Source organism: Sardina pilchardus, chromosome 11 (assembly GCF_963854185.1).
Source record: "Sardina pilchardus chromosome 11, fSarPil1.1, whole genome shotgun sequence".
In the NCBI taxonomy this organism is placed as follows: Eukaryota; Metazoa; Chordata; class Actinopteri; order Clupeiformes; family Clupeidae; genus Sardina; species Sardina pilchardus.
The window spans coordinates 17,509,415-17,521,914 of record NC_085004.1 but is presented as its reverse complement, the minus strand read 5'-3'; the positions used below and the strand labels follow the sequence as shown (position 1 = coordinate 17,521,914).

Genomic DNA, 12,500 nt, shown 5'->3' with positions numbered 1-12,500 from the left:
AACCAGAATCGACTGTGACCAATCGATACCATCTCCACCTCAGTGTTTCTCTGCTGGAAACACGTGTATGTGTCTTCTTGCTTGTATGTAAGTGTGTGTGTGAGAGAGTTTGGGGTGGCATGACAAAATGTGTGTGTGAGTATCTTTGTAAGTGTGTGTGTGTGTGTGTGTGTGTGTGTGTGTCTCGATGGGGGCTGCTCAGCCACACGTGTGTAACCACAATCTTCCCTTAAGCTGCCACCACTACTAAGGGCCACTGCTACCACCTGGTCACTAGATGGCACTGTGGCGCTCTTGTTATCCGCGCTCTTGTCAGGTTAGTCATCAGCCGTTGCGTGGCGAGGTTTTTTCCGCGTTTCCGTGGACACACACCGACTGCTCTGGAAGTCAGAAGCCGTGTGGAATAACGTGCTTCAGATGCCACGTGCTGGAGGGTAGAGAGCAGGCGGAGAGAGACAAGAGCAGTAGGAGGCAGCAGCCATACCCAACACGTTTGCATAACGCAAGACAGAGGCCTGCTCTGGGGTCGGGAGAACAAGGTGGTGTGTGTGTGTGTGTGTGTGTGTGTGTGTGTGTGTGTGTGTGTGGGGGGGGGGCTATGCAGAAGACCTCTGCACCTCTGGCTCACTGCGCATGGAATCTCAATGAAAAGGAGAGGAGGGGCATATGTGTGCACATGCCAAAACACACACACACACACACACACAGCACAAGTTCATACATAGACTCGAAGACTGAAACCATAGCACCATACACAGCATATACAGCGATACACAGCATGTCACATTAATAAACACATACCCATACTATAATAAACACAAATTGTATAAGTTCAGAAACACGCAAGAAATTGATTCACTCACTCATATCATGGACATGGACACCAAAATGTGAGGACACACACACACACACACAATAAATAAAAAAAGTTCAATAAAACCGGCACTCTGATAAACAGACAATGCCTTTGATTCTGTCTAAGATAAAATGCCTTCAAAGGGGGGCATATTCAGCGTCATAACACAGCCCTTTGGTCTCTTCCCCCCCTTTGCTCTAGGGGGCGCTCTTGTGAGTACGATCACGCCCAGAAGTGTTTGATAATGATAGGAGCTGCTGGGCCTTCAGGGGGTTTCTGGGTAATAATTTGATACAGTCTATGATGGTGTGTGTATGTCTGAATGAGTGTGTGTGTGTGTGTGTGTGTGTGTGTGTGTGTCTGTGTGTGTGTGTGTGTGTGTGTGTGTGTGTGTGTGCGTGTGTGTGTGTGTGTGTGAGTGTGTGTGTCCCTGTGGCTGGAGAGATGGCACACTGGTGAAAGAAAGTGCTGCAATCCTGTCATTTGACAGCTGTTGCAGCCGCCAAAGAAGAGCCTGAGGAAACAGGCCACCACTGTCCATGGTTGGGGTGGAGGATAACACATTTACCCTCCTGCGCGCGCACACACACACACACACACACACACACACACACACACACACACACTTCATTTTTTCATGTGAAAAGCAAAAAGCAAATACAACCCTACATAAAAAAAAAAAAACCCTCTCAATAAATAAATAAAGAATAAAGATGGGCACACACAGGCACAAAACACTCCTCATAAGAAAAGAGACCGGAACAGACAATCAGTCTGCACTGCACTTACTGTACCTACGGGTCGGGCACTTCACACACAGCTGAGAGAGCTGAGAGGCGTGAGCACTGTGAGGACTACTTCAGGGCCAAAACCAGAGGAATAATGAAATAATCAGGAGAGCCTTTCCTAAATGCCACGGCCGTCACTGGGCCTCTCCCCCAACAACACACATACATCTTGGTGATGGTTTGATTGACCGACAGTTTCCAAGCGAGAGTGTGACGGGCTAAGACTGACACACTTGTCAATGAGCTGTGCAGACATTTCAATCGATCAGTGGTCAGTCTCAGTGGCTTGCCTGTATTTGTGGTCAATAGCCATGGCCTGGCCAGTTAATCTGCCTGATGGATGGACGGGTGGCACAAACAGAGTGTTTGGAGTTTGTACTGTGTGTGAGTGTAGCGAGTGTGTGTGTGTGTGCGTATGTGTGTGTGTGTGTGTGTGTGTGTGTGTGTGTGTGCATTGTTAGGTAATAGCTATGAATGCCATGCATGTCTTTTGAGTGGGCTCAGAGATTGTTAAGCAGAGTGTGTGCACCTGTGTGTGGTTTATGTGTGTGTGTGTGTGTGAGTTCATGTGCAAGTGTATGCTTTGTGCATAGGTGTGTGTGTGCGCTTTGTGCATAGGTGTGTGCATGCTTTCTGTATAGGTGTGCATGTGTGTGTGTGTGTGTATTCGTGTGTGTGTCAGACTGCAGGGGTGTGTTATACCTTGACCAGCTCTCTTTGGGGCCAGATCTGGATGGGCTCCACCTGTTGGGGGGTCTGTGTCTGGATGCCGTAGGTGTTCAGGAATACCTGGAGTCTGCAAACACACACATTTAGGAAACGTTTGCACACTTGACAAACCGAGATAAGGTAAGGTACACTCTTAAAAATAAGGGTTCTTGGGGTTCTCTATATTCTATATAGAACCCTAGGGTTCTCTAGATGGTAACAAATAACCATTTAAAAAAAGGCCATGGGGGTATAGCATGTTGCAGCATGCACTTTCTTTAAGGGTTGCGTAACAGGATACTGATCCCCATTCTGACGTTAATTAGTAATTAGTGAGGTTTGTTCAGTGATGTCCAGTGTTCAGTGGAAAGAGCAAAAGCTACTGTAAACCACCTCCAAAGGGCCTTGAAGCTAACCAAAGCACTGTTTCATGTTGTCCTATGTTTGAATTTGAAAGATTATTTTTAAAGGGCCAGTTCAATCAATGTCAAATCAATGTCTTATCTCTTTTCTTTTACATTCCCCTGGACTGAAAAGCCAGCTGGGTTATTCAATTTTACAACTTTAATTTCAATGTCATCTTACTGTGGTGGTGAGTAATAATGCCATTTGTCATAAAACTTCTAACATTTACACAGAGCAGGAACCTTGTCACCTCATGCTAACTGTGACAAAGGCAAAGTCTCTCACAGAAGATTAGGGACAAGACCAGAATAAAAAGACCTAAAAAAGATTAGCCTCTCTTAGAAGGGCAGAATAATGCAGATACAACATAGTAGAGATCAATAAACATAGTCAACTACAGAGGCATGCCTAAAAGAAACGAGGAGGCTATGACAAAGTGGATTTACTTATCTAGATGGGTATTTTAAAGTGCTTGGAAACTGTGCCCTCGTAGTAACTGAAAACATCAAACTGTACAGTAAATGGCAAACTCTAACAACTCCATCCAACAAACACCAAACAAACACGGAAGGATGGATGGCGCACACACTGACCCAACACCAACACTGTCGGTGGTTGTTGGAGTTTTGCTGGAGTCTATTGGGCAGTGTGCATCACTTTCCATCCACAGCTAACACAGACCACAGTGAACTCCTCCTAAGTAATTCCCTGAATACGAACACGAGACCTTGGTGCGGCTCTCGCTCCGCTCTAGAGCCAGATCACAGCGGCGTGACAACAAGAGACACGTGAGAGAGAGACGCGGAGGAAGCTCAGCCAAGGACAGGAGGCCTTTATTATGCAGAGCACCAGCAGGACCAAGAGCTGGCTGATCCGGGGGCCTGTTTAGAAGTGAGGAGGGGCAGGAGGACGGGGTGTTGGGGCTAGTGGGTGGAAGGTGAACTGGGTGTGTGTGTGTGTGTGTGTGTGTGTGGGGGGGGGGGGGGGGGGGGGTGCACATGACCTCTTGACCTTTCTCCTTGTCTTGAGCTCATGAATAATAACAGAACATGTATGGGAGGATGAGGGTTAAGGGGTGGAGTCGGAATGAAAAGCCATAGGAGGGGGAGAGGATGTGTATCTCTATCACTCTCTCTCTCTCTCTCTCACACACACACACACACACACACACACACACACACACACACACACACCATTAGACCAAGTGTGATCGTGGGTTGAGTATAGATATGACATGACCTCCTATTACAGAGATAAAAAATCTATTTGAGGCCATGGGAGCTCAATCTATCTGACATCCACAATATACAGGACAACACAGAGCACAGAACAGGGCCAGGCATCTAGGAGGACAGAGGGGTCAATGTCATTCAAGGGCAATGTGCCTTACACTCTCTCTCTCTCTCTCTCTCTCTCTCTCTCTCTCTCTCTCTCACACACACACACACACCCACACACACACGCACACAATGGAATAACAAATACATACCTTTGACTTTCAGCAATCAGGGAAACATGTATGACCACATCGTTCTCAATAGGGCCCTGCAAAAGACACACACACATATGCGCACACATTTATTAACTGGCTAAATGACTTCTCAGGGCAAGGGAGTAATTATCCTCACTAATGCCCATTAACACATACAGGCCAAGAAACCATGAGAGATAGAGTGAGAGTGAGAGTGAGAACGGAGGGGTAGAGAGAGAAAGAGATGGCAAGAGTGATGGTGTGATGAAGGAGAGAAGGTGAGGAGGAGAGGAGGGGCACACAGGCAATATTCCCTCACAGGAGGTTTCAAGCCATAATTAATCAGGAGCGTTGAGCAAGCAGAGGAGCAGAGGAGCAGAGGATGAAGAAAAGAGAGGGAGAGATGGAGAGAGAAGAGAAAAAGGGGGAGTGAGAGAAATTGAGAGAGGAGGGGAGAAGGGAGAGAAAGGGAGTGAAGGGGCATGAAGAGAGAAGGAGAGGAGAAGAGGATAGAGAAAATAGAGGGAGTGATGGAGAGAGGAGAACAGAAAAAGGGGAGTGAGAGAGGAGGGGAGAGAAAAAGAGAGAATGGGCATGAAAAGAGAAGGAGAGGAGAAGAGGAGCAGGAGACAGATGGGAAAGAGGTGAACAGAAAGGGAGAGAGAGGGAGAGGAGGGGGGGAGGAACAGGAGAGGAGAGTTGAGGGGAGGAGAAGAAGAGGTGGAGAGATTGAGAAAAGAGAAGGGAGAGGTGGGAGAACAGAAAAGGGAGAAGTGGACAGAAGGGAAAGGATGAGAAAGAACAAAGAACAGACAGTGAAAGAAATGAGGCACAGGAGAAAAAATAACTAAGAGAAGAGGAAATATAGGAGGAAAGGAGATAATCACACATGAGAGTACAAGAGGGGTGTAGAGAAGAGAGAGAGAGAGAGAGAGAGAGAGAGAGAGAGAGAAAGAGAGATAGATAGAGAGATTAGGCAGACAGCACAATGGTGTTTGCCTGTGAAATATGACTGTTGTGTGGGGAGCACACATACACTATGACACTGTTAACTGGGGAACTAAATGCAGAACAACAGGGCTGGCCAATAACAACAACTCAGCAACAACCACCACAACAACTCACAGAAAACTACAGAAATATGCATCTCAGTGCAGGCACTATTCATTGCATATTCATATCCATTGAAATAATATGACATAATATGTCATGTAAGATAAATATATATTGCAGGTTATGGCATAAACTTATTTGATATATATATATTTTTTTTAAAAAACAGCAGCATTGACAGAATGGCAGTAAAGAGGTGAGAAACAGCACAAGGAAATCTGAGAGAGCCTGTCTGTGCTCCTGACTAATCGGAGACTGAATCCTCCAAAACCTGCTGAGAAATCAGTCTAATTAACGCGCGTCTCCAGAAAAACAGATCAGCGGAAAAGAGACAGGAGCAGGAATAGAAACGACCCGACACACAATTAAACAGCGTGAGGAGGAAAACAACAACAAGGTACCGGATGGGCTCCGAAATCGGATCATTTCCCGCTAATCTGCTCCTCTTCCCCACCATTTTGTCTCGGCGTGGCGGAAGGTAGAGAGAAGAAGGGAGAGAGAAAGGGAGGCAGGAGGTTTCTGACGACGAGGGGAGAGGTGGAGAGAAAAACACACAGGCAGGCAGGAAGAAAATGTCTGGGCGTAGAGGGAGTGTGAAGCTGAGGTGGGGCAGAGTAGGAACGCTCTAAGTGCTTGTGGGTCAGACGAGGCACACACACATATACACACACACACACACACACACACACACACACACACACACATAATAGTAGAGGTTGTGCACTGTAATAAGGTGACTGCCGGGCTGGTGAACAACTCAGCAGAGGTAGTCCTGTTTAAACACAACACTAGCAGACACACACATATGGAAAGCACACACACACACAGAAATAACACACACACAAGCACACACAAACACGTACACACACACACACACACAGAGAGAGAAAGAACACACACACGTACATGCACGCACGCACACACGTACACGCACGCACGCACGCACGCACGCACGCACGCACGCACGCACGCACGCACGCACGCACACACACACACACACACACACACACACACACACACACACACACACACACACACACACACACACACACACACACACACACACACACACACACACAGAGAGAAAGAAAGAACACATACACAATCATACACACACACACATGCGCGCACACACACACACACACACGCGCGCGCGCGCACAAGCGCGCACACACACACACACACACAGAGAGAGAGAAAGAACACATACACAATCACACACACACACACACACACACACACACACACACAAGCAGAATGCATTAATGGACACAGATGCGTCCTTCCCACTCAGCTGCGGCTTAATCTGACTCCATATGTTCCATACAGTATGTCCACATGCATGTGTGTACATACAGATCGAGGCCACACACACATACAAGCTGATGGCCAGTCATCTATGTGGATTTACGAGCATGTGTCAACAGACTCAGCACAAGGACAGTAGGCACAGAGCTGTCCTGATACCATACACAAACATGTAAACACACACACACACACACACACACACAGATACTAATATACACTACACACAAACGCATACACACACACACACGCGCACGCACGCACACACCCACAAATACTAATATACACTACACAGATACACGCACGCAGGCACGCACATACCGTACTAATACACACACACACACACACACACACACACACACACACACACACACACACACACACACACACACACACACACACACACACACACACACACACACACACACACACACACACACACACACACACACACACACACACACACACACACAATAGAGAATCAAGGCGCTCTGGGAGATCAAGAAATATTACAGCCCCAGACACACAGACATAGGATGAGTGTTGAGGAGCTGGTGCGGGCAGTGGTGAGTGTCATGTTCTGAGCTCTGGCAGGGTCCGGTCCTTATGGTCTGTCTCTGCTCTAATGTCTAATGGCTGTACCTCTCCTCTCTAATAGCACTCTGGTGTGCACACCCAGGGCCCAGCATTCAAAACAATGTTGAATATTTACTTCCTCTCTCTCTCAATTCAATTTTCAATTCAAGCTTTATTGGCATGAATGTAAAATTGTACAATATTGCCAAAGCATTCAATACAATTTAAATTTAAATCTCTCTCTCTCTCTCTCTCTCTCTCTCTCTCTCACACACACACACTCACACTCACACACACACTCTCTCACACACACACACACACACACACACACCCCAAAACTCACAACAGAGCAGCTACGCCTGTCATCGCAGGCCTGACAGATTAGGATAAATGCTCTCTCCTCTCCTCCACCCATTCCACTGCTGAAGAAAGAACAAGAAGAGAACTTGGGTGACAGTGGAGTACACACACTCTGGGATACAAGAGCAGGTCCATTCTTTAATATGTGTGTGCGATTTCTCAGTGCTCCTGCTCTCTGTAAAGCAATTTGTGTTGTGAAATTGCACGAGTCTATTTAACTTGTGTTGAACAGCTACGGCAGAAAAGCTGTTTTAGGAGAGAGTGGAGTGCAGAGAAATAAAGTAAAAAATAAATAAACAAAAAAAATTGTCTTGGTTGTAGTGATGAGAAGTATGCACACACTCACACACAAAGACACACACTATCACAGCACCAGCATACAATATGTGTCCAACATGTGTCAGACAAAGGGACAAATGATCAGAATGGTTCTGAGAATACCCTGCATCATTCTGAGAAGACCTCTTTATGTGGCATTTACTGTCAGAAAGACCTCCCGACGATGTGTCCAGTCCCCAGGAATCCAAGTGGATGGGGAAATCTCCCCCTCTTTCATATGTTAGCTGGCCTCTCTCTGTCCATCTTTCTCTCTCTCCATCTCTCTCACACAATGATGTATATATAACACACATCTGGAGATGCAGTGTGGATCTGTTGTAAACACATCTGCTAAATATGTCATGAAATATGTGATAGCTGGCTCTGTAAAGACGCTCTCTCTGTATGGATGTGTATGTGTGAGTATGTCTGTCTGTATGTGTATGTGTGTGTGTATGGTAGAGTGTGTGAGGGCCATCTAGCTTTCTATCAACACCCATAAAAAGAATGAAAGTCCTTCCAAAATGCAGTGAGGCTGCTGTGACAGGCACTGTCATACTGTGTCCATGTCTTCCAACCCTTCCTTTCTTTCTCTCTCTCCCTTACATTTTGTCTCTCCCTCCCTCCCTCCCCCCCTCCCCTCCTTTCCCCTCCCCTCCCCTCCTCCCATCTCCATCTCCCTTTCTTAGGTCTCACTGATGGAGGTTCATCACAGGCTGTCACTGTGAAGGCCTTCGCTATGTGAGGGAATCCTATCAGATGTGTGTGTGTGTGTGTGTGTGTGTGTGTGTGTGTGTGTGAGGTGGTGGGGGGGGGGGGGGGGGGGGGGGGTACTGCTTTAAAATACGTCTAATGTTCTTTAAAGCGTCCGGGCTTTAGAAAGTGGCTGTCGCCGAAACACAATCCGGCGAGATTCCTCTAAATGTTAAGCTCTGCTGCCAGCTCGCCGCCAGCCCCAGTCTCCTCTCGCATTTGCAAAAGGGGAAAAAAAAAAACCTTTTCTTCTTTTCGGGGCTCAAAAGTTTTATCTTTCAGCAGCTCTGGCTTTTATTTGATAAAGCGCCCCGTAAGCCAAATCAAACAGCACAGAAGAGCGAGAGGTGGCAGTGGTGGGGGGAAGAGGGATAGAGGAAGAGAGAGAGAGAGAGAGAGAGAGAGAGAGAGAGAGAGAGAGAGAGAGAGAGATGAAAAACAAGTTTCTCCTCTTCAATTTTTCTCCATCCCCAGGTAACATGAAAAAAAAGTGCTGACTTCCTAAACCTGATTCTGGCTCCCTGAGCAACAGTGTGAGCAGGAGAGCAATCTCCGTACAGACGTGAATTCAATTTTTGTACATGTATGTGTGTGTGGTGTATGCGTGCTTATGTATGTGTGTGTGTGTGTGTGTGTGTGTGAAAGAGAGAGAGAGAAAGAGAGAGAGAGAGAGAGAGAGAGAGAGAGAGAGATAGTTTGTAAGTATGTGTGTGTGTTTATATACCAAGAAAGTAGCCCCTGTATGAATTTGATAGGCTTCAACCTCTCTGGGCAGGCTGCAGATGTATTAGATTTATCCAACAACAATCCCCAAGACAAGGCAAGACAGAAGGGAAAACAGATTGTAACAGAGAGAGAGAGAGAGAAAGAAAGAGAGAGGGAGAAAGAGAGAGGGAGAAAGAGAGACAGAGAGGGAGAGAGAGAGATAGAGAGAGAGGGAGAAAGAGAGGGAAAGAAAGAGAGGGAGAGAGACAGAGAGAGGGAGGGAGGGAGAGAGAGAAAGAATCGATGGATATTAAGGTGAGGTGTAGTGCTGGTGCTGGGGTGCCAGAGGTGGAGAGAGTGATATAATTCCCACTGAGGGCAGGTTCCGCTCAGCAGACAGGGCCGAGATATGCCCACCTGATTATACCTGGGGCTGAGCACTGCTCTGCAGGACAAAGCTCGGAGAATCGCACACACACACACATACACACACATACATACACAAACACACACACCCACACGAACAAACACACACACACACACACACACACACAAACACACACACACACACACACACACACCCTTTATAACCACGTCAAAGCCAATTCTGCAACAATCAAACCTGGGCTATACAGGTTAACACTATATGCTCATGGGGGAAAAGGACATGTTTGGTTGTGTGTGTGTGTGTGTGTGTGTGTGTGTGTGTGTGAGAGAGGGGTGAATTATTGATGTTACTTCCTGATTGTTCAATTGTTTGTTCTGTTGGAAACTGTGTGTGTTTATGTTTGTCAGTGTGTCTGTTGGTGTGTGTGTGTGTGTGTGTGTGTTTGTTAAAAGGCTTGGCAACAACAGGGCAAGCTCTTCTTTTCTTGCCAAACTGATCACCGTCATGCCATGCTTCTGCTCCACTGACTAATGAAACAGGCTTTAATTTCACATTAAACGGGGGATTGAACTCAGTGGAGCGAGTGTGTGTGTGTGTGTGTGTGTGTGTGTGTGTGTCTATGGCTATGGGGGTGCCTGAGCCATATGATCTGTGTGTGTATGTGTGTGTGTGTGTGTGTGTGTGTGTGTGTGTGTGTGTGTGTGTGTGTGTGTGTGTGTCTCTGTGTGTGTGTGTGTGTGTGTGTGTGTGTGTGTGTGTGTGTTTGTGTGTGTGTGTGAGATTGCAAGATTGCATGCCCTTGTGTGTATGTGATGGCATGTCAGTGACTCTGTTTGTTAGTGTGTGCGGGTGTTGCGTGTGTGTGCTTGTGTGTGTGTGTGTAAATGGGGACAGGCTCCATCAGGGCGTGCACTGACAGAGACAGGGAGCAGTCCCCTGCCGTTAGCACAGAGCCTCCCTAATGGCTGCCTGCTTGCGTAACACTGGCACTAGCACCACACGGCCGGCCTCTCCTGCCCGCCTCTCCTGCCCGCCTCTCCTGCCCGCCTGTAGAGCACAGGCCCCTGTGCCACGCCAGCCAACCTGCCATCAGGCTCCACAAAGGCCACTGCACTGACAGCCAGGACAACAAGCCACGGTTGCTACCAGATGGCCTCAACGAGCACTCGCTGCTGATTTGTCCTAACCGCCAAAGCATATTTTGGGGAGGGGGTCAGTCAACTCTATATTTAATACGGATTGTATACACATCTGTATTGCATTCATTTCCGCTCAATAGATGCATGGTGTATAATCAGCATAACGGTGGAAAACAGCTTTTAAGTTTAACACGTGTATTGACTGCTACTTTGTTTGTTAAATACTACTACAGTATATTCTGTCAAAAATAAAAACCCCATCGCAAGTGCTTACTGCCATCAAGGATATCCATGACATGTATTTAACCACTCAGTTGTGGGTTGAGTGGCCACAAGGTGCCCAAAAGCCAAATGACTGTGCTTTAATCCAAAAGTAGGAAAAAAAGATGCTTTCCCGTGTATAGCCTGCCCCGGTGTTATTAACCTCACAGCTGAAGACATTTTGCAAAATCAATGTACTGTATAAACCTCAGTTAATAGGCAGGAAATTATGGTAACCCAAGAATCCCTCATCTTAAAGGCCTACAATTGAACAGGAAATGGTCTTGCTGCTGCTGACTTACATGTAAGCCTCAGTGAGCCTCCAAATCACGGAGGCCACATCTGGGCAATAGCACAACAGAAGCAGACACATAAAAAAAAAAGATCATCTAATGTAAGACAGACCTTGCCTATTCATCACCAAAACCAACTGTGGTGCAACCACTGGCCCCAGAACAGCAGTCAGCAATCGGCGGCCTTGTAGTTTTGACGTGCGGCATGATCTCAATACAGTGGTGCTGCATGGTGGTACAGTGGTGCTGAGCTGTGTGTTCTGAGTGGCAAATAATTACACTCACTGTCTCAGCACACACACCTCTGCTTTGGCCAAACGGCCTTCCGTAACGTCTGTACAAGGTGTCCAAACACAGTGAGAGACTCCTGCCATCAGCACACACACCTCTAGCCAAACGGCCTTTTGTAATGTTTGTACAAGGTGTCCAAACACAGAGACAGACTCCTGCCATTTCTCTCGGAGACGGAGGCCTGAGGGTCAGCCGTGGGTCTGGTCTCTGGCTGGCAACACTGCACTGCACTACAGGCAGCACTGGGCAGCAGCACCGGCCCGGTCAACAGGGCGGGGGTGCTAATGGATGTACTTCTACGGATGAGAGGGGCTTGGCAATGAGTGTGTGATGAGCTGGAAAACAAGCATACCAACACACACAGACACACACACACACACACACACACACACACACACACACACACACAGCCAAGCACACACCCTGTTGCAGCTGAATTATATATCTTTAGAAAGAAATGCATGCACACACACGCACACACACACACACGCACAGCACACACGCATATACACAGGTACGCAAACACACACACACACACGCACACACACTGATGTCGATACTGATACAGATGCATACACGCCCATCAAAATATCACTAAATATGCTTTGGTCACGTCACACACACACACAGTCATCTTTGGCAGATTTCAGTTTGGTTGTTTTAATGCATCTTACACCTCCCCACACCGTGTCTGAGCTTCAACGTGTACTAATCCACCCGCCTAAAAGCATTAAGCAATCAAATTAAAAACCACCATCAACAAAATGTTT

At 47.1% G+C, this 12,500-nt stretch overlaps 1 protein-coding gene across 3 annotated transcripts in view; it reads right to left on the bottom strand.

Moving 5' to 3' along the window:
* phkb (phosphorylase kinase, beta) overlaps window positions 1-12,500 on the bottom strand; it is an 84,587-nt gene that overhangs the window by 14,484 nt on the left and 57,603 nt on the right. For all 3 annotated transcript variants that reach the window (XM_062549753.1, XM_062549754.1, XM_062549755.1), the window contains 2 exons: window positions 4,247-4,302; window positions 2,347-2,440 (listed from right to left, as the gene is read on the bottom strand). In XM_062549753.1, coding sequence (XP_062405737.1) covers window positions 2,347-2,440; window positions 4,247-4,302 — 150 coding nt within the window. The remainder of the gene's footprint in view (window positions 1-2,346; window positions 2,441-4,246; window positions 4,303-12,500) is intronic.